General features: G+C 44.3%; 1 protein-coding gene across 1 annotated transcript in view; it reads left to right on the top strand.

Annotated features, from left to right (window-relative positions):
• The window catches only part of TMEM67 (transmembrane protein 67), a 989,409-nt gene that overhangs the window by 239,068 nt on the left and 726,265 nt on the right, over window positions 1-24,076 (top strand). Inside the window, exon 10 of the mRNA XM_078687042.1 lies at window positions 8,154-8,240. Within this exon, the coding sequence (XP_078543168.1) occupies window positions 8,154-8,240 (87 nt within the window). The remainder of the gene's footprint in view (window positions 1-8,153; window positions 8,241-24,076) is intronic.

Here is a 24,076-nt window from a genome sequence, read left to right as displayed (position 1 = left end):
TGCTGGACTTGTCGGCGGCTTTCGACACCGTTCCCCATGACGGTCTCCTTTTAAGACTCTGGGAGATCGGATTACGCGGAACAGTGTTGAAGTGGTTTGAGTCATTTCTGGCCGGCCCCCGGCAAACGCTCTGGGCGCCACCTTTCTCCGCCGATATGCCGCCATTGGAGGTGGGGGTGCCTCAGGGCTCTATCTTAAGCCCCACCCTTTTCAACATCTATATGGCCCCTCTGGTGGCAGTGGCAGAGTCGTTTGGTGCCCAGATCGTATCCTACGCTGATGACACCCAGCTCCTTTTCACCTGCACAAAGGGCTCTGACTTTGACGGTATGCGGATCAGAAGCTGTTTGGGGGCGGTCTTTGACTGGTTTAAACAGCACAGTCTGAAATGTAATTCCGATAAATCGGAACTGCTTTTCTTTGGCTGCTCTCCTGATCCTAGATGGACGGCCTGGTGGCCTCCGGACATGTACCCTCCGGCAGACGCCTCTTCCAAAGCAAAGAACCTCGGGTTTCAGATTGATGATGGCCTTTCTTTTGGGTCTCAGATTCGGGAACTTACAGGGAAATGCTTTGGCATTTTGAAAATGTTAAGGAAATTCCTCCCAATCTTGTCTTTTGAGCATAGAAATATTACTGTGCAGGCATTGATAGGCTCTCGCTTGGACTATGCGAATGTGCTCTTCCTGAGACTGCCAACATTTCTTCTGGCACGCCTTCAGGTGGTGCAGAACTCCGCCGCAAGGGCCATTTATGGCCTTCAGCGAAGAGTGAGTGCATCGGAGTTGCTTAAATAGCTCCACTGGCTTCCTGTCTCAAGGCGGATTACTTTTAAAGCATTGACTCTTGCCTTTAAGGCGCTACCCCATGTAGGGGCCAGATATATTAGGAGGCGCCTGACCTTCTACGTGCCTTCTAGAACTTTGAGATCGGCCTCTTTGGCTATGGCTTCTGTTCCTTCCATCAGGCGGGCTAGAATTGGAGGACGATCTTTCCGATGCCTGGCGCCTCGTTGTTGGAATTCTTTGCCCGTCTCCCTCAGGAAAATCAGTAATTTACTGGCTTTTAGGAAGGAGCTCAAGGCATGACTTTTTACCCACTAATTTTCCTGTTTGCCCTGCATCTGCCCCGGTCTCTTCTTTCTCGGGTTTTTGTCAAAGCGCCGGGACACTCCTAGGAGTAGCCATGCGCTATAAAAGACCCGTTTTAACTTAACATAACATAACATTAACATAACATGGAGACGGAAGCCGATTTTTTCAGGAACAAGATGTGCAGCGGGGATTTGATGCCTTCCACCACAACCCACTGTGGCATAATTAGTGACATTGCGGTATCCACACGGGGGCTCACTGAAGCAAGACATGAGCACTTCAACTTCCAGCATGCCATGCAGGTGGCCACGCCCACATGGGCGGGATGTTATAGATTAAAGGAAGTGTTGCAAATCACCTGTTGTAGATGCCGATCCGGAGCCCATGAAGAAGTGTAAGGATCACGATACGCGTCGGCTCAATCTGGACTATTTTCCTGTGCTGGTTAGCATTGCCCTCGCTGCATCCTGCATTAAAGAAGTTTGGCAAATCACCTACCTGTTTGAGTGGTTCTCTCTACAGCAGGCATTGCTTTTGGTTTATGTTAGTGGCTCCGCCTGGGCCGCAGAGAGAGCCCCGATACCGGTTCGGCATTCCTGCGATGACGCCAAATGACGCCAACGCTATCGAGACGGGAGACGATTTTTGCAGGAACAAGATGTGTAGCGGGGATTTGATGCCTTCCACCACAACCCACTGTGGCATAATTAGTGACATTGCGGTATCCACACGGGGGCTCACTGAAGCAAGACATGAGCACTTCAACTTCCAGCATGCCATGCAGGTGGCCACGCCCACATGGGCGGGATGTTCTAGATTAAAGGAAGTGTTGCAAATCACCTGTTGTAGATGCTGATCCGGAGCCCATAAAGAAGTGTAAGGATCACGAAACGCGTCGGCTCAATCCGGACTATTTTCCGGTGCTGGTTAGCATTGCCCTCGCTGCATCCTGCATTAAAGAAGTTTGGCAAATCACCTACCTGTTTGAATGGTTCTCTCTACAGCAGTCATTGCTTTTGGTTTATGTTAGCGGCTCCGCCTGGGCCGCAGAGAGCCCCGATGCCGGTTTGGCATTCCTGCGATGACGCCAACACTATGGAGACGGAAGCCGATTTTTGCAGGAACAAGATGTGCAGTGGGGATTTGATGCCTTCCACCACAACCCACTGTGGCATAATTAGTGACATTGCGGTATGCACATGGGGCCTCACTGAAGCAAGACAGGAGCACTTCAACTTCCAGCATGCCATGCAGGTGGCCACGCCCACATGGGCGGGATGTTATAGATTAAAGGAAGTGTTGCAAATCACCTGTTGTAGATGCCGATCCGGATCCCATGAAGAAGTGTAAGGATCACGAAACCCGACGGCTCAATCTGGACTATTTTCCTGTGCTGGTTAGCATTGCCCTTGCTGCATCCTGCATTAAAGAAGTTTGGCAAATCACCTACCTCTTTGAGTGGTTCTCTCTACAGCAGGCATTGCTTTTGGTTTATATATATGTGAATGTTTAAAAAAGGACATCACCATGGGTTTTCTGGGAGAGCACATGAGGCGAGATCATCAAAACGCAGCACCCACTGGAGGGAAAGAATTGGGAGGCAACAGCAAACTACATGACCCAGCATGCATACAGAAAGCCTAACGCAGCACCCACTAGGGGGCAAAACAACGGAGGACTTAAAAATAACGGTTGTGTGGGTGAGCTGTTTGTTACCTCGAGCTGCGGAGCCTCATCTCTGACGAAGGTCACAGTGATGACCAAAATGCATTAGAAACAAGAACGTGCCGATTTGAAAAATAAATATTTAAAAACTGGGAGGAGTTGCGACTCATTCCTCTTTCCAGCAGAGAGGGTTGTTTGATTTGTATGTGGCTAGGTCCAGCCCAAGAGACACGCACCGCCCATCAAGAGCGCCTAAAACACCCGAAATTGGACCAAATCGTTGGAAGTGTAGACACTGAGGGTGCGAGGTGCCGCCATAGACTGGACTGTGGTAGGGTCCCTGTGAATGTTTTAAAAAGGACATCACCATGGGTTTCCGGGAGAGCACATGAGGCGAGATCATCAAAACGCAGCACCCACTGGAGGGAAAGAATTGGGAGGCAACAGCAAACTACATGACCCAGCATGCATACAGAAAGCCTAACGCAGCACCCACTAGGGGGCAGAACAACGGAGGACTTAAAAATAACGGTCGTGTGGGTGAGCTGTTTGTTACCTTGAGCTGCGGATCCTCATCTCTGACGAAGGTCACAGTGATGACCGAAATGCATTAGAAACAAGAACGTGCCGATTTGAAAAATAAATATTTAAAAACCGGGAGGAGTTGCGACTCATTCCTCTCTCCTGCAGAGAGGGTTGTTTGATTTGTATGTGGCCAGGTCCAGCCCAAGAGACACGCACTGCCCATCAAGAGCACTTAAAACACCCGAAATTGGACCAAATCGTTGGAAGTGGAGACACGGAGGGTGCGAGGTCCCGCCATAGACTGGACTGTGGTAGGGTCCCTGTGAATGTTTTAAAAAGGACATCACCATGGGTTTCCGGGAGAGCACATGAGGCGAGATCATCAAAACGCAGCACCCACTGGAGGGAAAGAATTGGGAGGCAACAGCAAACTACATGACCCAGCATGCATACAGAAAGCCTAACGCAGCACCCACTAGGGGGCAAAACAACGGAGGACTTAAAAATAACGGTCGTTTGGGTGAGCTGTTTGTTACCTCGAGCTGCGGAGCCTCATCTCTGACGAAGGTCACAGTGATGACCGAAATGCATTAGAAACAAGAACGTGCCGATTTGAAAAATAAATATTTAAAAACCGGGAGGAAGTGCGACTCATTCCTCTCTTCTGCAGAGAGGGTTGTTTGATATATATATATATATAGCAATAAATCATTGTGTAAACAGAACTGGGCTTAAGGATTTTTTCGTTGATACGATAAAAATCTGGTGATATATATATATATATATATATTTATTTCTTTTTTTTCAATGGAAAAAACTGTTAAAGTGACGTTATAGTTAGGTGTTGAAATATGCACAAGCTAACATTTAAAAATTTCAAACCACTGAAATACACCAGATACACTAGTTATAGTTTATTTTAGCAATTACTTGCCCAACCATCATGCACTGATTATGAACTCACATATTACATCTTTTGTGACATGCCAAATTATATCATTAAATATATTTGAATAACAACATGGAAACTATACCCATGGCACCTCTGCCGCAGGCAATAGCGCAATTGCAGACCCTTATCATTAAATTTGTATGGGGAGGGAAATAACCACGCCTTGCTGTAACCCAAATGGTCCGTCCAAAAAAAGAGGGGGGAATGGGACATCTGCTGGTCAACAGATACTATCAGGCGTTGTGCCTTCGCTACATCTTAAAATAGAATAGGCTTTTGTCTAGTAAGAACTGGAACTTTATGGATCAGACGGTGGCGGGAATCAATATTTGGATGAGCTCTGGCTACCACGCAGGCATAGGGCCTGGGGGCTCTACTCTTCGCCAGTTACCTCCCCAACACTGAAAGCTTGGGACGCGGTAGCCATCAAAAAAGGCTGGACAACCTTTCCCTCACCAATGACTCCAATCGTGGATAATCCCGGCTTCCATCCAGGGCAGACCTCTGCAGTGTTCCAAAGATTTAGAGAAGATGGATGCTAGAGAGCTGGATGTCTCTTCGACACAGAAGGCCCGATTTCGTTTGCTCAGCTTAGACAAGACAATGTTCTCTTAGCGACGGATGAATACCCATACCTCCAATTATATCACTGGATCACAATGTCCTCCAATTATAGCAGAATGTCCCGACCTCTCATAACCTTTGAGAAATGGCGGGTGTCTAAAAAAGATGACCGTCGCCTCATTTCAGAACTGTTCTCTATGCTCATTGCACGAACCACAGAGCAACGCACAAAGGCGCAAATCCAATGGGAGACAAAGCTGGGGAGACCACTCTCTGCCAAAGAATGGGACAATATCCTTTACCGAGCTCACCACACAGCACACAATACCGCTAGGGCCACATTTAAGGTTCTTATATATTGGTACTACACTCCAATGCGAATACATAGTTGGGATAAAAGCAAATCTGAGCTATGCTGAAGGGGTTGTGGGATGTCGGGCACACTATCGCACTTACTATGGCACTGCCCCAAATCGCAACGCTACTGGCATGAGGTCCTTAATAACATTGACAAAGCATTTGACACCTCTATACCCCGGGTGCCGTAATATACCCTTCTCGGGTTGTCACATCCGTGAGCCTTTCCTTTAAGCTCCTTAAGAGGCAGACAAATCGCACTAGCTTTACTAGCAGCAAGGCAAGTTATCCTAGCTCAGTGGGGAACAAATACCATACCAGATTTCACGTCTTGGTTACACCGCCTGTGGCACATTCTGGCGATGGAGCGTCTGTCCATAGCAGTAGATAAGAAGGGGGAGACTTACGCAGAACTGTGGGCTCCCTTCCTACAGCTGCTGTCCAAAGAATTGAGGGAAATCACCTGCCCTAAATGCCCACATATCCTCAAACTATTGCCATAAGATGCCATCATAACTACAACTATGAATACAACTTGAAGGGGACCTGCCACTAGCCTATATGATCGTAGCAAAGGGAACTGAGTAGGCCGGGTAGACTAATGTGGACGACGGAGGGGGGAAGGTGGGGTCTAAGTCTGGGTATGTAAGTAAGAAGTCACTGCCTCCTGTAAAGAGTCAAGCCTGCTTTACCGCTGCCAGAGGCCATCTACAGCAGGAGGCTGGCGACATGCAGAAGGTTGGATGCAGGATCTGGCCGTAGGGCAAGCCCACCACCCAAAATTTATTGTTTGTTGAATGTAGGGTCTGGTGTGGCACCAGGCATTGAAGACAACCTCCACTGTGTATGTCCAAAGTCTGTTCATAGGGCAGATTCCCGCTTGTGGAGGGGCGGGTGCAAACCCTTCCCATGAGCTAAGCCCGGTGCCAAACTTGTTCTACATATAGCTGAAAGTTGTGTGCTGCGTAGGTTTGATGGTTGCAGAGGGTTGGGAGCAGGGCTGTGCGGACAGCATGGGCACTGAGTCCAAGTCCTGATGTGGATTGGGTGCAGGGCCTTGTCCTGATGCTGTGACTGCGATGTCATGAGTGATGTCATCAATTAATGTCATAGGTGATGTGATCTGTGAGCTCCTGGGTAAAGCATGAAGGGGTCGCCAGTTATCATTTGTCATCTACACTATAACTGATGTATTTCAATGTTTTTTTGGCTAACATAAGCTCATGTATCTGTCTAAAAAATAATTCTAAAGTCTTTAGCTGTTTGGTGTAGCTTGGCTTCAGTGACTCAATGAGCACAGGACCCATGTCTGGACATATCCTTGCCACCTAGGACAGTATATCAAACACACAAAAGGTGATGGAAGCACTGTTTGCAACCTTTCTAGCCACAGGCAATCGCTTGGGATAGCATTCCAACCCATTTTTGTTTTGCCCGCAATGCCACCTCAGTTTGGACCCAGCCATATGCAAACCGATCTTGACCCTTCTCCAGTAGGAACAGTCAATTCCAAACTGCCAGACCAGGTCCTTCCTGAAACTGAACACAAGCAACACAAAACTAGTTTCGCCCTGATGGGAGCTCATCAGCCACATTTCAACATAAGCAATTCAAGAGCAGTTTCTTCCTGATTGTTCAGGCTGAATTGTTCCTATTGGAGCAGGGTCAAAACTGATTTCCATATGGCTATGTCCAAACGAAGTGCCATAGTGAACATAGGAACATTGGTTTGGAATGCTATCACGAGTGAATCAGGGTGGTTAGACAAATTTAAAGCATTCCTCCCATCACCTTTTGTGTGTTCAGGTCTGCCACACTTGTGTCATAAATACAGCATGTTAGCTCTCTAGTTGTTCATTAGAAAACTGTTCTGAAGCTGCAGGGGAACACTGAAAGGCTGCTACTGTTGTTGAAAGTACTTGCTATACTAAGAACATCAGACTTTATTACCATGTGGCTGAGGAAGATCGTATGAATCCATAGAAAACGTACTCTTATTTAAGCATCTGTAGCACTTTCCAATACCTGTATGCAAAAACAGTTTTCTTTCAAACATTGGTCATCAAATACCAGCAGAGGATCAGCATTTTTCACAGGGTAAAACTTGCGAACTTGCCTGAATTCCTAAAATGAGTACAACACCACCAACAAACAATGTATATTCAGGCAAAAAATCTGATCTGTTATAAACCTTTATATGTGCTCCCTTTTGTAATCCTCACAATGCATTACAATGAGATCCATGTCCCTGGTCCTGTAATGGCTGCCACAACATTCTGGGCATGTTAAGGATAGTCAGTCAAGGGGAGATCCCTTTGGGACCCTCTCTCATACCCTTGAAGCGTCAAGGTGTGCTTACCCAGCTCAGTTATTTTTTTTTCTAATTCATTTCAGAACGCAGGGACCATGTCTCCTGAGTCCGTAATGGGAGCCGCCACATATTGTTCATGTCGTGGCCAGCCAATCAGTATTGGCTAGCCCCCTTTACATTGGGCCAATCTAAGCATAACTGGACACCAATGCTCCAGATATACCTAATTTTTCAATCCCTTCATGCCAACCTAGCCTTTTGAATGCTGATTTCTCAAAATTGCCTGAACAGGTTTCCACTACATCACTAAAACATGTTGTCTGACTTTCTGCCAAATTTGGGGTAGTTCTCTGTATTAGAGCACAAAGTGGCCTATGGGAATTAACAAGGGAACTCTAATTTTGTGACCCCAGCTTTTTTGTGAACCCCACGTGATGTATCAGCACAAAACTTTCCATGCATGAGCCAAAGTGAATACATTTTTGGGAAAGTTTCATTCAGATTCATCAAAAAGCGCCAAAGTTATTGGCACAACAAAAAACACTCTTCTTGTGGAAACTGTAACCTAACTATAACCACTCAGTGACATAATATAGTACAATATGGTTTCATGTCGGGCAGAAAATTGCAAAGAATCAGACTATTGCATTTCTGCATTTAAAGTAATTCTCTATTACATTGGCAGGACACTCAACTTCAGTTTATTGCAGCTCTCTATGACGTAAGGGGAAATTTTCTCAATTGGCAAAATTTGGAGGAAGGCATTTTACAGGTAAAACTTATTTGTATATTTTCAAATTTTACTTTGTATATGGTTTATATGGTTTATTAACAATATGCATTTTCAAAGACTGTTGAAATAGTAGTTATGTTGAAAATGTTAATTTACTAAGATTTAGCTGCCAATATATACTCCTGATATTAAAACGTAACTTTGCATGTAACTACTTTTTAAATAAGAAGCAGAAACATGTAATTACTGACAAACAGTTAAATTATGTCAAAGGTAGAAATGATTAACACATCATTAGAAAATGCACGAAAATATCACACGATTTGAAACTTGCAAATATTTCATAGTAAACCATTTTTATTCCCAATGGATGTATGTTTTTACATTAATTGTTTTGTAAAATGTTTGCAACTCCTGCTACCTTTGACAAGACCAAAAGCGCTTTTTGGTTGTGAAATAGATCGCTGCTTGGTTTGTTATATATGGTTGGAAGAGGCTATTGTGTGAGGAGTTGACTGTTAGTGCTGTGTTTTTGTGATGTGGGGTAGCAGTATAGGATTGATGTATGAGGGAAAGTTGTGCATGCTGCATATACAAACCTTAGTGGCTTGCAGTCTAAGAGATTGATGAGCCAAGACATTTAAAATTTGGGATCGACAAGATCCTTTTTGCTTTTCTGACTTTTGGTTTGACTGGGTTTAGATGGCTGGTGATGATTGTTCTTGTTTTTGGCAGCATGTGTCAGATCCAGCATTGCACAAGTGTTTTTTTAAAATGTTATCACATGGGAGCATGATCAGAAATGTTGTCATTTACAATGTTGCTGTATTCCTGGACCTTTCAGTTTGATCCTTTCCTATGCACTTTGTAAGAGATGTTTTTGTTCTATTGTGATCAGGGGCTAAAGTCATATGTCATATAAATGGTGATTTGTGAACATTAGTCTGGCCTCTGACGAGGAGGGATCAGACCTCAGACACAGGGATGTTTGCTAGTAATGGCCCACCAAAAACCACCCCAAGAGACATTTTGGGGTTTCTAAAAGGCCTATACCGGTAATGCATTTTTCTAACTGGCTTTTAAAGCTGACAGTATTGGACTTGAGAAAACTACCATCTATGATATTGAAAACAAAACATAAGGTCCAAAAGAGAAGCTTTACTCCTTTAGTAAAAAAGTGCCCTCTGGATCCAATTGAAAACTTGCCATGGGCCACAAAATCACGTTCATATAATCCAAGGGCATCAAAAGTTGAAAGAGCATGAAGGATCCTAAAGGGAATATTCCATAGATCCTTTCACTAGTTGTCCCAAGTCTCATTGTTGAAACTGTGATCAAAAGTTTCCGGGTAGAAAAAAGAAACACAAACTTTGAAAAAGGTAAGTTGTTAAAAATAAAATAACATCTTTTGACAAGGATTAATAATCAAATAAGTGACCAAAGAAGAACTAAAGCAAGAGATGAATGAGTGAGAAGTGCCAAATGTGCAGCCAATCCAGTATCATCCTCCCATTACACACAGGGTGAGGAAGGTGACCTGCAGCAAATCATATAGTGCCTCCTCACATAGAGGACCAAGAAGACCTGCACATTAGAGTACTGATGTAAATGCTGACACCCCACATCCAGAGAAAGAAATGTAACCTATTTGGCCTTCACTTCCAGAAGATGTGTCCTCTTACCATGTGGTGCTCAAAAGAGCTGAAGACTCTTCTGGAGTGCAGATAAAGGAACAGCAGGATTAGTCACACTTGCTTTTGTCAAAACTGCACACCAAGCATAAAAGAACGCAATGGCTGTGTTACGTAGTGTAATACAGTAAGGAAGAGAGTTTTCTTTTAAAACCTCACCAACTGGTAAGGCACCTGGAGTAGAGGAAACATATAGGCCATTTGACTATGTCTCTGGTTATATATATTAAGTCGCACATGAAGGCAGAAGCTCTAACTATGGAGACAGCAAGGGAAAGTTCAGAGAATCCAGCAGCAACCTCTGGATGGACCCCCAACAAAGCAGGAAAGAAAAAGACTTGATGCTCTTGGTAGAACGACAAAGAGGCCTGCAGTCACTAAGCCAAAGCTCTTTTAAGGATGTAAAACCATCAGCAATGTGAAGATATTAAAGAGTTCTGCAACATCTGAATGATGAATATAAGATGAGAACATAGGTGATGACACCATCACCAATATATGTTTCCGATTATCTCTTGATGAAGCAGCCTTTGCAAGTTAAATACCAGAACCGAGGTCATAATGCAAACTTGGCCTGGGAGTCCGGTTTTAGACCTAAAATCCAAGCTAACACAAAGGACATGCTGTTTGATGGGCAACAATTATCTGAATGAATCCTTTAGAAGGATAAAGAATGAAAATAAAACAGCGAATCCTCCAGTCTGGGGAACCTTTATAATGTGAAGGTCTAGCCAGAGAAGTCAGGCCAGGCATTCCTTAAACGTAACCAACATGGTTACTTGCAGCAACAACAACAATTAAGGCAGTCAAATGCTGCCATTGACAGGATTACGGTCAACAATAACAGTCCTTCGTGAAAGGGACAGACCCCAGTTTAGACAGAGCTGCAAAGTAACTCCATCTTCTCCAGTATTGGGGTGTCTTTCATAGATTCACATGCCTGAATCATTCCCCGTCGTCGGAGTGGAAGTCCCACGGTACATAAAAAAGCAATAATATGCAATAATATCCTTAGAAAAACTTGGTAATAACCAACCAGGAAGTAAAGTAACCCAAGCTACCATAGAAAAAACTTCCACACTCATGACTATCCTAGTCATTTTGTATAGTCCAAACTGCAGCCAATCAGGCGACAGCACCCACCAGAAAGTCCTCCCCAGAGGCTCAGGGTCCCAGATTTTCTACCGCACGTCGTGTGAAGGGAGTCTTTATTTTCAACTCTGCTTCGCCTGTGGAAAGCTTCGCTCTTTTTCTAAGGACCATCACGATACTCCTGTCTTTTTTTCTTTTCTTTTCTGAACTCAGGTGAGGAGTTGCAGGTTCTGTGGAACCTTTTTCTCAAAGGACCTTTGAGAACGGAGAGGCCCGTCTCCTTCTGTGGCTACAAGAGTTTTAGACTTTCTGACACCCCTTTCTCTGACATGGAGAGTGTTTGTTCTGGACGTCCTAAGTCCTCTCTAAGCGTGGGTGTGGAACTGAGATTCCTTCTTCTTGGCCTCCAAGGATGAAGTAGGATCCTCTGGATACTGTTCCCCCACGGAGTCTGCCGGCCTCCACACCTACGGGACCTGGTCTCTGGCGTTTTCTTCTCTTACTGCCACCTTTACACTATAGAAAGGTGCCAGTCCGCCGACGGGTTCGTCGACACGCCCGTCGACGATGAAAGACTCCGTCGTCACTTCGTCGACGATGACGTTGAGTGTCGACGAGTCTAAAGGCCATCTTCAACTTCTAAGTTGCCGTCGTCGACGGCCTCGTCGACGGTGGCCTCGTCGTCGATGGTAGCCTCGTCGTCGACGGTGGCCTCTTTGTCGACGGTAGCCTCGTCGTCGACGGTGGCCTCGTCGACGGTGGCTCCGTCGACCACGGTGAGGACAGTGTCCTCTCGTCGATGGTAGGCTCGTTGATGACAGTTTAAGCCTCGTTGACGGCCTCGTTGATGGTGGCCTCGTGGTCGACCGTTGTCCTCGTCGACCGTTGGCCCATTGGCGACAGTCAGCTTCGTCGACAGTGGGCTCGTCGACGGTAAACTTCGTCGACGGTGTACTTCGTCGACGGTGTACTTCGTCGACAGTCATCCTTGTCGACGGTAAACTTCGTCGACCATTGGCTTTGTCAACTATTGGCTTTGGTGACGACAGAGCTGCGTTGATGGTGGGCTCGTCGACGGTCAGCTCCGTAGACGTTAAGCTTCAGCAATTACTTCGACTATCAACTTTATCCAACAATGGACTTTGTCGGCGACGGAAAGCTTAGTCGACGGTTGGTGTTGTCGACAGTTAGCTGTGTTGACGCAGATGGCCTCGTTTACGGTTGGCCTCATCGACGGTTGACCCAGTCAACGGTTGGATTCGTCGACGGTTAACCCAGTTGACAGTTGGCTATATGCACAGTGCTCTTGTAGCCTATTTATTAGTCGTAAACTGCTTTTCCGCTACATCAATGTGATGGCTCCTTACTCAACGCCATAATTTCCTGGACTGGCTAAAAACTTAGCCAGACTCTCAGCCTCTCTTTCCTTAAGACCAGAATTATGTTTTTCTGACAACGAGGCTGCCATGTCCTGTTCCATGGCGAAATTATACCCTCTCTTACACCTGAATCTCCATTACATAAACCTCCTCATGGAGAGAACGGCGACTCGCTTTCATCTTCCCCTCGTCATGAGGAAAGAAGCAGACCGTTTTTCTCTTTGATTTTACAATTAACTATGGACACAAGTTTGTTCAGTTCCTCTGATACCTTTTATTTGACAAGAGGTCTTTTACTCTTCCTGAGCCCAAGATCTGCGCTGGCGGTTCTTTCACGCCTCGAACACAAATTTAAAACGCCAGACAATTCACCTGCTTTGTCTTGTCTCTCAACTACAACCTGACTCATCTTTTGCTCGGACGGCCCAGCGACGTCCTCGCAATTCCGCTTCTCCTTTGATGTTTTTCTCCCGACCGGGAAGGTCGATGCCTCGTATTATTGGGGGAAAAAGTTCACCACAATGGCTGCAACCACAGTTTCAGCAGGCAATTCTTTAGCCATTTTGGGCAGGTACCACTGCCAGAGGTAGTCTGGCATGTTGGCGCAGGTAGCCCTTCTTCCCGAAACCTCCTCGGCTGACGCTTCAAGGATCCTGCAGAAGAATGGAAGAAGTGCATAAGAAACAATAGACCGTGCAGTGCACATTGCATCTCCAAGTCTTTAGATAGCTCGCAGCAGCGGCAGTATTGCAAAGACAAGGTTGGCAGAACGCTCGGTTTTTCGCCCAGAGGTTCAGACGAAAATAATGGACGTACCTTTTATGGGTAATCCCTCTTTGGTCAACATATTGACCAGACACTGCAGTCACTATCCGTGCCTTCGGTTCTCTCCAGTACAGAAAGCAGCCCTTTCGTGGTGCCCGAGGTTGCAGCTCCACATCCTCTTTTCCAAAGAGTTCCACCCAATATCACTCCCTAAATCCTAACCAACTGCATTATTCAACTCTAAATCGTATACAGGAGGTAATTCCTCCAGGAAACGACGACTTGCCTTAGAACCCACCCTTAATCCATCCCAAAAAGACTGATGGTGGAATTTTTCTCTTTTATTCCATTTGGTCAACGATGCCATTTGTCTGTTGTGGGTTCTAATAGTTGTGTCGAAAGGGCACATTCTAGAATTTTGGCAAATTCCCTCTTGCTACACCTTCAAAGGGGACCTCTACCTCCTCCTCTACGCGAGTCGTTTTGCACAAGTGTCTATTTTGATACACACAGGGACCGTCGGAGTGGTTCCGAATCTCCAACAACAGAGTTAGGGTTTACGCGAGTCGTTTTGCACAAGTGTCTATTTTGATACACACAGGGACCGTCGGAGTGGTTCCGAATCTCCAACAACAGAGCTAGGGTTTACTCTCAGTTCCTCATCAACAAGCAAGTCAGGAAGGAAGCGCCTGATTTTAGATCTTTGTGCAAACGTTTCAAATGTTGTACCTCAAGCAGGTGCTAAAGTTCTATTGCCAGAACGACTTTATAATTACACTCGACCTCGGGGATGTCTATTTTCATGTGCCAATCCTTCCAAAGCATAGGAAGTGGCTACACTTTACTATAGGTACAAACCTTTTCAATTCAAGGTCCTACCTTTTTGGACTTCGGTCCGCTCCACGTGTCTTTACGTGGATCTTGGCACCAGTGGCAGCCTGTCTATGTCTGCAAGGCATACAAATTTATCATTACTTAGACGACTGTTTAAGAAGGGCTCGCTCTTATCAACAAGCAGTCCAGCACACCCAGACTTGTCAGTCACTATTTCAAAACCTGATTTTCAAAAAATCATGACAAGTCCCAACTAGTCCTAGCTCCGATATGAACATTTCTCGGAGCATCAATCAATACAAACCTAGCAAGGGTGTTTGTCTCACACGAACGACAGGCCTGCATCTCCCACTTGGTGGTTCTTCTACGTACAAAAGAAAAAAAAAAGCCAGTTTCAGTAGATCTTCAAAGGCATTCCTGGCCACAGGCTCCACCTGCATCCAGTTGGTTCCCAACTGCAGATTACACATGAGAAAATGCTAGAGGAGCTAGCCAAGCAGTGGCGATAACTATCTGGCTCATTCAACGACAACATCGTATTGCCTTTCGAATGAGGACACCGCTGGGATGGTTGGCCCACGCTCCCAGTGTCGCAGCAGGCCGCTCCCTCCTCAGATGCTCCACCGCTCACCCTTACCAACGATGCCTCTCTGGAAGGTTAGGGAGCGCACCGTCAGGGTTTTTTCCATCAAAGGCAGATGGACGCCTCTCCAACGCATGTCACACACTAACCGCTTGGAGCTGTTATACAGTTTCCTGGCTTTGAAGGCCTTCCTCTTCCTAGTGCGAGAGGAATCAGTGTTAGCGTGTACAGACAATACTATCGCTATACAGTATCTCAACAAGCAAGGAGGTACGCGATCATTGTCGCCCAAACAAGCACAACACATTTGTGAATAGGCCATTCACCATCGCGTTGATATTTCTGCAATACATGTTCCAAGGGTCTCGAAAATCATGACGGACTCCCTCAGCGGATCCGCCTAGGACAACCACGGGTGGGATCTCCACCAACAGACCCTGGACCACATCTTATGCCTGGGGGGCCAACCAGACCTGGATCTGTTTGCATCACCTCTCAACCGCAAATGCCTATACTATGCAATCTGGTTTCCCCACTAAAGATTGTGCGGAACTGCATTAGATGAACTCGTCAACAGTATTTGCATTCACTTTTCCGCCGATTCTGTTTCTGTCTCGTCTCCAGCGGAAAATGAGGTTCTAACCATGTCAGATCTCCCTCTTTGTGGTCAGACGGCCTCGCCGACCGTGGTGCACGGGTCTCCTCCTACTACCTTGCTGCGAACCTATCACTCTATGCCCTCTGCTGCACCTTCTGACAGTGCAGTACGGAAGGATTCACCATCCGCATTCCTCAGGCCTCAAGCTCGCGGCTTCAACCTGAGCACTCTGAATTTGCTCACTTGTGCATTGCCTCAGACTAAAGGGAGGTTTCTCGTGAACGCAAGAACCCCTCCACTACTTAGATATATAAACTAAAATGTAAACGCTTTGGTATCTGGTGCAAGTCTGTCTGCATCAATTCCGTGCACGCTACACCAGAGCAAATCCTACCTGTTTTTCTCCTTATGGCAAAGTCAGCCATTTTTCTCATTTCGTCTTGAAAAGTACTGGCTGCACTTCTCGTTTTCGCCATGACGGATTCAGGTCTCTCTATTCCTTCCTGATTATTCGCACGTTCTTTTAGGGCCTCTACCGGATGTTTCCGCCCATCTGGCGTTTCCCCGCCTTATTGGCGCCTCAACATTGTATTGGCCCAGCTTCTCTAAGCTTCTTTTGAACCTATCCATTTCACGGATTCGACATTTCTAACATGGAAAGTTTCCTTCCTACTCGCTCTCACGTCTTCCCGACGTGTGAGTCCTATTCAAGCTTTTACCATCAAACATATTTACCTTCAACTTCCAAATGACTCTCTGGTGCTGCACACCAATCCACTATTTATATTTATTGTTGGCTTTGACTTCATCTAGAAGAGTCAGTGATGTCCAGGCTTTCACTGTCCATCCACCTCTCTTACAGTTCTTGTCTAATTCAGTAGTGCTCCGCACAAACCCAAAATGTATGCCTAAGGTGCCTTCGGACTTTCACCTGAACGAACCAGTCATCTTAAGGAATTTTTTTTTCCTAATCCGCAATCCCCTGCGGAAAGGGCATTGCATACACTTGACATCAGGAGATGTTTAAAGTTCTATTTACAAAGGACCTCTACAATGCACAAATCCAATCAATTGTTCATCGCTTATGGAAGGATACGACAAGGACATGCAGTGTCTAAACAAACCATAGCTAGATGGATCTCTGCAGCTATTGACTTTTGCCATATACAAGCAGGAAGACCTTTACAGGCAACTCCAGGGGCTCATTCTACAAGAGCTGTGTCTTCCTCGACTGCTCTTTTCGCTGGAGTTCCTCTTCAGCAAATCTGCAGAGCAGCAACCTGGTCCAGCAGGCATACTTTCACCAAGCACTATTGTTTGGATGCAGCCAGCGAGACTGATGCTTCAGTGGGTCAAGCAGTTCTTCGAAATCTTTTCAGATAAGGTGAGCCTCTGTTTCCCTCCTCCTCTATACTGCTTTCCAGACGCTTATTTCATGCCTATTATTATGTACATTCTTATGCAAATTTTTCATGCTTTTAGGAATCAGGCATTTCATTATGATTGTGTTTTTCATATGCACGAACTTATGCTACAAATAGCGTCTTCCAAGCATTATTATATACTGCTATCTACTCTGATTCAGGCTTGTGAATCTATGAAAGACACCCCAATACTGGAGAAGAACAATAGTTACTTACCTGTAATCTGTGGTTCTCCAGTATTGGTGTCTTTCATAGATTCACATGCCATCTCCCCTCAGAGGCTCATAGGCTAGGTTGGTTTTACCTTCACTCCTGTGCGAGAAAATCTGAGAGCCTGAGCCTCTGGGGAGGACTTTCTGGTGGGTGCTATCGACTGATTGGCTGCAGTTTGGACTATACAAAATGACTAGGATAGTCATGAGTGTGGACGTTTTTTCTATGGTAGCTTGGGCTACTTTACTTCCAGGTTGATTATTACCAAGTTTTTCTAAGGATATTATTGCATATTATTGCTTTTTTATGTACCGTGGGACTCCCACTCCGACGGGGAATGATTCAGGCATGTGAATCTATGAAAGACACCAAAACTGGAGAACCACAGATTACAGGTAAGTAACTATTGTTCTTACAGCCCCAGACTACATAACACCTGTGTGGCAAATTCAGATTTGGATGGAAATCAACTCGGAAAAATAGTCAGGCCATACAATATACAATACATAGTTAACAAACATTAAACATATAATAACATCCCAAAAATAATTGCATGCTAAAAACAATGTTTAAAAACGTTAAGAGTTCTCCACTGCCAGTTGAGTCCACTCATAACTAAAAAACTACCATTAATAAAGTGCTACATTGATGGCAACCCGGCCTAAGTGCCATCTAACTAATTGTAAGAAGGGCCACAATTAAAACGCTGTAAGGAACGATTATCCAGAAAACAGTATTTAAGGCTTTTAAGATGTGTATAATTATTTTTACGATCAATCTAAGAAAATTCCAAATTTCCCATAAAGTGCTTAGGAGAAATCCCCATACTGGTGAAAAACAAATGTCGACAACTATGTTGCAAGCTATAAGCAATACAGTCACATGAATAGGTTTGAAAATCTTTTGTTAAAGACTCTGGATTTCATAATTAACAGTGTCTAATGAAATGTTCTAGGTACTCTCTAAGCCACATATATATATAAAGAGACCTGTTTAAAGATCAATTCAGAATCTGTGGACATACATAAAAGCAACGCATCCTTACAATGTGTTCTACCATAAGCAATAAAAAGCTGTGGAGGTAGTCTCTTCAAGCCTTCTGGAAAAAGGTACAAAACAACATAAAAAGCGTCACAGATTCTATCCCCTCGCAAACTCTCATCCGTAGATGGATGAACTACTTATTCCTTTTTTCCAGGTTCTAGTGTACAGTTTTACTGGCAGGGTGCATAATCTAAAACTGATATATAGAGATCTTTTAAGAGCGGGATAAAGCATGTCCAGGTATGGTTGGAAAGTAGTAATGCATTTGAGAATCTGGAGCTGACCTATCTTTTTCCCTGTCTGATTGTTGAACATATAATGCCAAATCGTTTGCTTTACAGTCTTGCCACTTTCCACAGCCATTTTTTCTGGTTCATACCAGCATTTGGCATTGCCAATAGTTATCAAAGTGGTGGCCACACAGTTTAACCAGGCTCGTTTTTCTAGCTTGGCTTACGACCAAACTTCCTGCATAATGACCAAATGAATCCTCAACTCGTGTTTTGTTCATATTCTTACCCAATATGGGAGGGTACGTAATGCTACATACTGCTCAACAGATTTAAGACCCAGCTCATGCCTCAGAGCGCCCATTGGGGTCCCTGGAAGTAAAAACTATTCTCTACCCTTACCAACCCCTTGACCTTTTTAAAATCCCACAGCTCTACTCCATAAAGCCCAGCCATGTGGGTTTGTACTCGATATGCCTAAAGGGCGGTGCCGATCAATCGGCAGCCCTGACTTTTAGCTAAGCTGAAAGCTCAGCTGGCATTTAGACTCATTGTACCGCAGGCCCAAGGATCAATCTGCAATCAAAGTTAGCAGATCTGGCATTACTGATAACAAAGCGGCTAATAACGAGAAGATGGAAATCACCCACCCCACCAAACGTACAGAACTGGTGGGAAGAAGTGATTAGCTGGGGGAGGGCAGAGAGTGAATCGCTGCACGTTACTTCTAATTGGCAGTGGCTGTGGCAATCTGCCCATATCCCGCTAGTAGAAGCGCCCAAACAATTCCTATAAATCCTCAGTCACAAGAAATAGGTTTCAACAAACCCATGAATCATTGCTACAACTCAACAAGTCTGGTTTTGTGCTCTGTGGTGAATAGCCAACAAGTGAGTAGCAAGTACAGGAGGGAGGTAGGGGCGATTATAAGTTAAGCGATAGTAGAATACATTTCCCACACCAATGACGTTTGAAAATGTGGAGCTATATGTTATTAATAACCAATGTATAAGATAAATATACTCATACAAACCATTAGCGATTATTTGAATGATAATGTCAAATGATGCCTTCACATGTATGCATTCTATAAATGTCAAAATTAATAAAGTTTGTTGGGAAAAAAAGCCAGCTTGGAATAATGACATTATTTTATTAGCTTCTGCCAACTCGTTCAGCTTATTCATAATTTGTCTTGCAAAGATTTTTAGCGCATTATTAATCAGACATATTGGGCTGTAATTGGCTTACAGTCTCCCTTTTTGAAGATAGTTCTAATTTCTGCTCCCCTCTATGATTCAGGGATATTCCCCCTTGCAGAGATTTCATTTGACAATAAGTTTAAATAGATCGACCAAATTTATGGTTCACATTTATATAGGTCACCTGGGATTTTGTCTGGGCCTGGTGCCTTTCCCGATTTTAGCAAGTTGATCGCACTAACTGTTTCATCTAAACTAACAAAAAGACTAAAGCAGCAGCTGTTTCACACTCTGCAATGGAAATATTTGGGGAAGAAGCCTGGCTATGACTTAGCGCACAGATATCCTTGTCACTAGCCCCATACAGTAGAGAGAAGTGCAAAATCCATGTTTCAGTGAATATATTATAATAGTGGGATTTCGCACTTACTGGCTTAGTTAAAGCTACCAATTTCCCAAAGGATCTAATGTCTTTAATTTTGCTAGCAAAAAGCAGATCTTGCCATAGATTCTCCTCCCATTCCCTTTTGGCCTCCCTCTGCTGGGCTTTATAAGTTTGTCTGGCTTCACTACTTTTAGGTCTATCTCCTTCTTGAATAGCCAACTTCAGTAAGCTCTTAGCTAGTTTACATGATGAAGTAAACCATATATTCTCCTTGAGCAATTTAGAATTTGAAATAATCACCTCCTCATAGAAAACGTTTTGCAACCCACTAACCAACTCTGTGTGCACCATTAAAGTAGGAATGTCCATTACATTTATCCCCTCAAAGTGTCCTAAAGATGTAACAAACAAACAAACAGTACAGCTGTGAATATAGCTTCTGATTATACAAAACTACACTGTTAGTTACTACAGTTAGTTGATTATTGGTTACTGGAGGGGCACGGACATTAGTAAGAGGGAATTGGTTTGTTTGATTCAAGGATTCTCCAAAGAGAGTCACCTCCAGTGAGTTATGGTCTCTATTGGAACTCTCACGAACTCTCATATTGACCAGAAGCGACCACAAGTGCACATTGATAAGTACATAGTCAATAACACTATGGCTGATACCTCTCTTGACAGTCGGTGCTCTCGCAGGTTTTGAATTGGTACGTCCAGTACATGCTCTTAGCCCTCAGGCGATTGTTAGGGAGGCTAATTTGAGCGCAATCGTTCTTGGCGGTCCTATCAGTGATGGAATACCCCAATACTCATCCTCCTCACTAGTAATCTCGTTTATGAAGGGGCAAGGTTTAGAAGAGGTATTAAACTCCCCAGCTACTCTTGTATCCAGATCTATAATATCCAATATTTTGGTTAAAAATGGATATGATAGAAGGTTTATCAACTGGATGCGTTGGCCTAACATAAATATTTAGTAGGACCACAGAGAACCTTGTGGCTAAGGTTACTATAATCCCCCCATTAAATCAGGGCAGTCTATTTTAAGGGAGATTTTTGAACTAAAGCGATTGTTTCTAACCATAATTAAAAGCCTGCCAATTGCTCTCCCAAGCCGCTCTGCCCGTTTAGCCTCTACACTGAAGGAGGTAAACCCATCTAAAACAAAACCTTCTCAGTAGTCCATGTTTCTTGCACCATACATACGTCATATTTCCCCATGTTCTGCAGCCAATCTGGATCGCTCAGTTTTGAATTTAACCCAGCTACATTCCAGGATAAAAGATTAAGACTAGCTAGGTTACAAGAGCTATTAGCAGGTTGGGGCCCTAAGAGGACACAGGAGCCAGACAGTCCACTGTGGGAAATACCATCAACCTCACTATGCAAATCCAACTTTGGTACCTCCCCTTCCCAAAAATTAACCCTAAAATCATCAGTATCCTGGATGTCATCTAAAAAATTATCACAGGAAATCTTATCAGTAATTCTGTTCGTATAATTTTGGCTTAATGCACAACACATTAGACACTTTAATATTAGCATTTGTTTTACATGATCTAACATTTTGATAGATGTATGATGACGAATTTAAATTCTAATTTAATCAATCAATTGTATTCAGGTTGGACGATGGAGAAGCTGGAGTTGTGATAGTATCTCTTGTGGCATAATTAAGCCAATGCCTAGAAAGTCCTCCCTCATTTTACGATAATAGGAGGGGCGCTTTCCAGCGTATACCCAACTGTTAACCCCCAGAGAGATGACAGGTGTGAAGTTCAGTTTGTATAATATTCTCAGCAAGATCATTTGAACACAGAACAACATGAATGTAATTGTAAGGTGATGTGGTGGTTGAACATCATTTTGAATAGACAATGTCTGATCTAATTATAGATAAACAGTTTTGCTCCATCCTTAACCGATAAATCACTTTGTTAATTAATGCTTCTGTGTCTTCAGAGGTTCCTGATTTAAATTTTGGAACTTGTACCGTATAACTTGACTTGTTGGATTTCCGGTGTGCATTTTGCAGGGAACGATGTTTGATAAGTGGGCGATGGCGCCATGGTGGAAAGAGAGTTGCTCCCTGTTTTACTGGTCGATACAATAGTTTTGATCGGGGGAAGTTCATCTCATCTAATAAAGGACCTGCAGATGACAGCATAGTGTTTTGCGATTTTAAGCTGGAAACTGTACAGTAGCTATGGGGATCATTGCATGTTCTTCGATCTGGGCTCTCTAGTTTGGTATTTTTACAAAAAGAATTAGTTGTTAGAAAACGAGTGGTTAGTCTTCTAGAGTCCAGATTAAAGTTCGAAGTTATATCCCCACAAGCAGCATGGACTGAGTTCACAGATCACGGATCTGGCAGATTAGATTCTTGGACATTTTGTTTACAAACCTGACTTCCGCAGCAACAAAACACTATCAATGAAAGTTCCGCAACTTGCGTTCTTAAAGCCACAACCTGGTTCTGAAGATCGGTCAGTTTACTAGACAACTGTTCTATTTCCCCTTTTTCCTTTGGGACATTATGTGGTCTTGAGGCAGGTAGTTCGATAGAAATATCCTGCAGGGGCACAGTGGACAAAGGCGTTTACGCAGATTGTTCAGTTATTTCATTTGGTTGTATAGGTTCAAAGATTTTGTGGCAAGGCACATTAGGGGCAATAGTCACACTGGGATTCAAAGAGCTGGGTCTTGGCCATTTTCTTTTGCGGGGCTATTGATTCGAGAGCTAGAACTAGAGCCTAGCGGAGCAGGAAGAGGAGAGTTTGATTCCACAGATTTAATATGCTAGACATAGGAGGCCCTTTATGCTCTTTGGAATTTGAGGAAGCTCTGGGTTTGTTTGATTTACAAATGTCAGGTACTTTTCGCAGGTTGCCCTTCCTCTTTGCATTACTTGTATTAAGAAGTAGTTCAAAGTATTCTGTTAATGTGTCGATATCAGCCAGTGTAGATGAATCATTTGGGGTGCTATCTGGTCTTAGAATCCCAGGTCTTTTCTGCTTCTTTGCGAGAATTCCAAGATTCTCAGCAATCCCAGCCTTGCATTTTTCCATCGTTAAGTGGAATATATGTTGTGTGTCTACGTAATCCACAATCAATCTCACTATGCAATCTCAGTATACAGCTAGTATAATGGGTTAAGCACTTAAGACAGATGGAAGCTGGTGATTTCTTCAAGATGAAAGAGAGTAGGCCCACTCCAGCCTCCTCCAGGCGATGATGGGCGAAAACGGGCCCACACACGTCCTATTTCGAACACACTTTCTCCCTCCACAGGAAAGCGAAATCAGCTCACCGCAGGTTTTGTTTTTTGGCTATTTTTTTCTTTTAAAAACATCCAACGCGTTTCGGCCGTTACATCCATCATATATATATTTATTTTTTTTTGTTTTTGGCGCAAGACTTTTATTTCACATCGTCACAGAGTTAATATACACTTTCTACGCCTACAACCTGACTAGGCCGGCATTGCATCAGTTGGTGTCATCAAACATTGCTCTTCACATACACAGCCCATCAGCCGACAACCGAAGGTCCGGCGGCGTGTCGATATTTTCACTGTCAAGTGTGCAATTAGACAATGTGTGACGCTGGTACTATGGCATTGATGGTCTTACATTTTGTACAGTTTTTTATCCTTACAGTTGCAACCCCCGTAACCTGGAGGAGCATTTCAACCCAACCCCCCAGAAAGAAATAAAAAATGATAAGAACATATATATCACTGCATCACAGCATTCTTCCCCCTCCATCACTTCATCGATTAAACTCCCCTACCAACTTTCGGTCTATGTCAATTCAGCTCTGCCTGCGGTTCTTGGACTGCCAAGGTCGACGCTATGTATTGTCTAAAGGGCTCCCAATAGTCTCGAGGGCGCGAGCCCGCCGGCAACTCCTCTTCGTATGTGGCTAGTGTGTCAGAGCAATACGCCAAGTCCTCCAACCAGTTTTTAACTTTAGGTCGTAGTTTGCTGCTCCAGTGTAATGACACTCTCCTTTTTGCCATGAGTAAGGCGATCACGCACAGTCTTCGCCTTTGCGCTTTTAGCTGCGGCACCAACCCCAGCAGACATATCTTGGCTGTGCATGGCAGCTCCGCGCCCAGCATATCATTAAGGGCTTGGATCACCTGTACCCAATATTGTGCAACCAAGTTACAGTGCCACGCTAAGTGCATAAAATCAGCATTGTCCTGCCCACATCTTACACAGTTGGAGTCATCCCTCAAACCATACCGGTGCAGCCTGTTGGGTGTGTGATACACTTGATGCAGGTATTTATAGTGTATAAGTCTCAGATTGCCATTTGGTGTCAGCATTCCCATAATTACACAGGATGTCTCCCATTCCTCATCTGTCAGTGTATCCTCTAGTGAAGTGCACCACCTCTCCCGGGCCCGTGTTGCTGTACTCCCTAT

This window comes from Lissotriton helveticus, chromosome 4_1 (assembly GCF_964261635.1).
Source record: "Lissotriton helveticus chromosome 4_1, aLisHel1.1, whole genome shotgun sequence".
Taxonomy (NCBI): Eukaryota; Metazoa; Chordata; class Amphibia; order Caudata; family Salamandridae; genus Lissotriton; species Lissotriton helveticus.
Note: the sequence above shows the minus strand (reverse complement) of the source record. Positions and strands in the feature narration are given on the sequence as shown.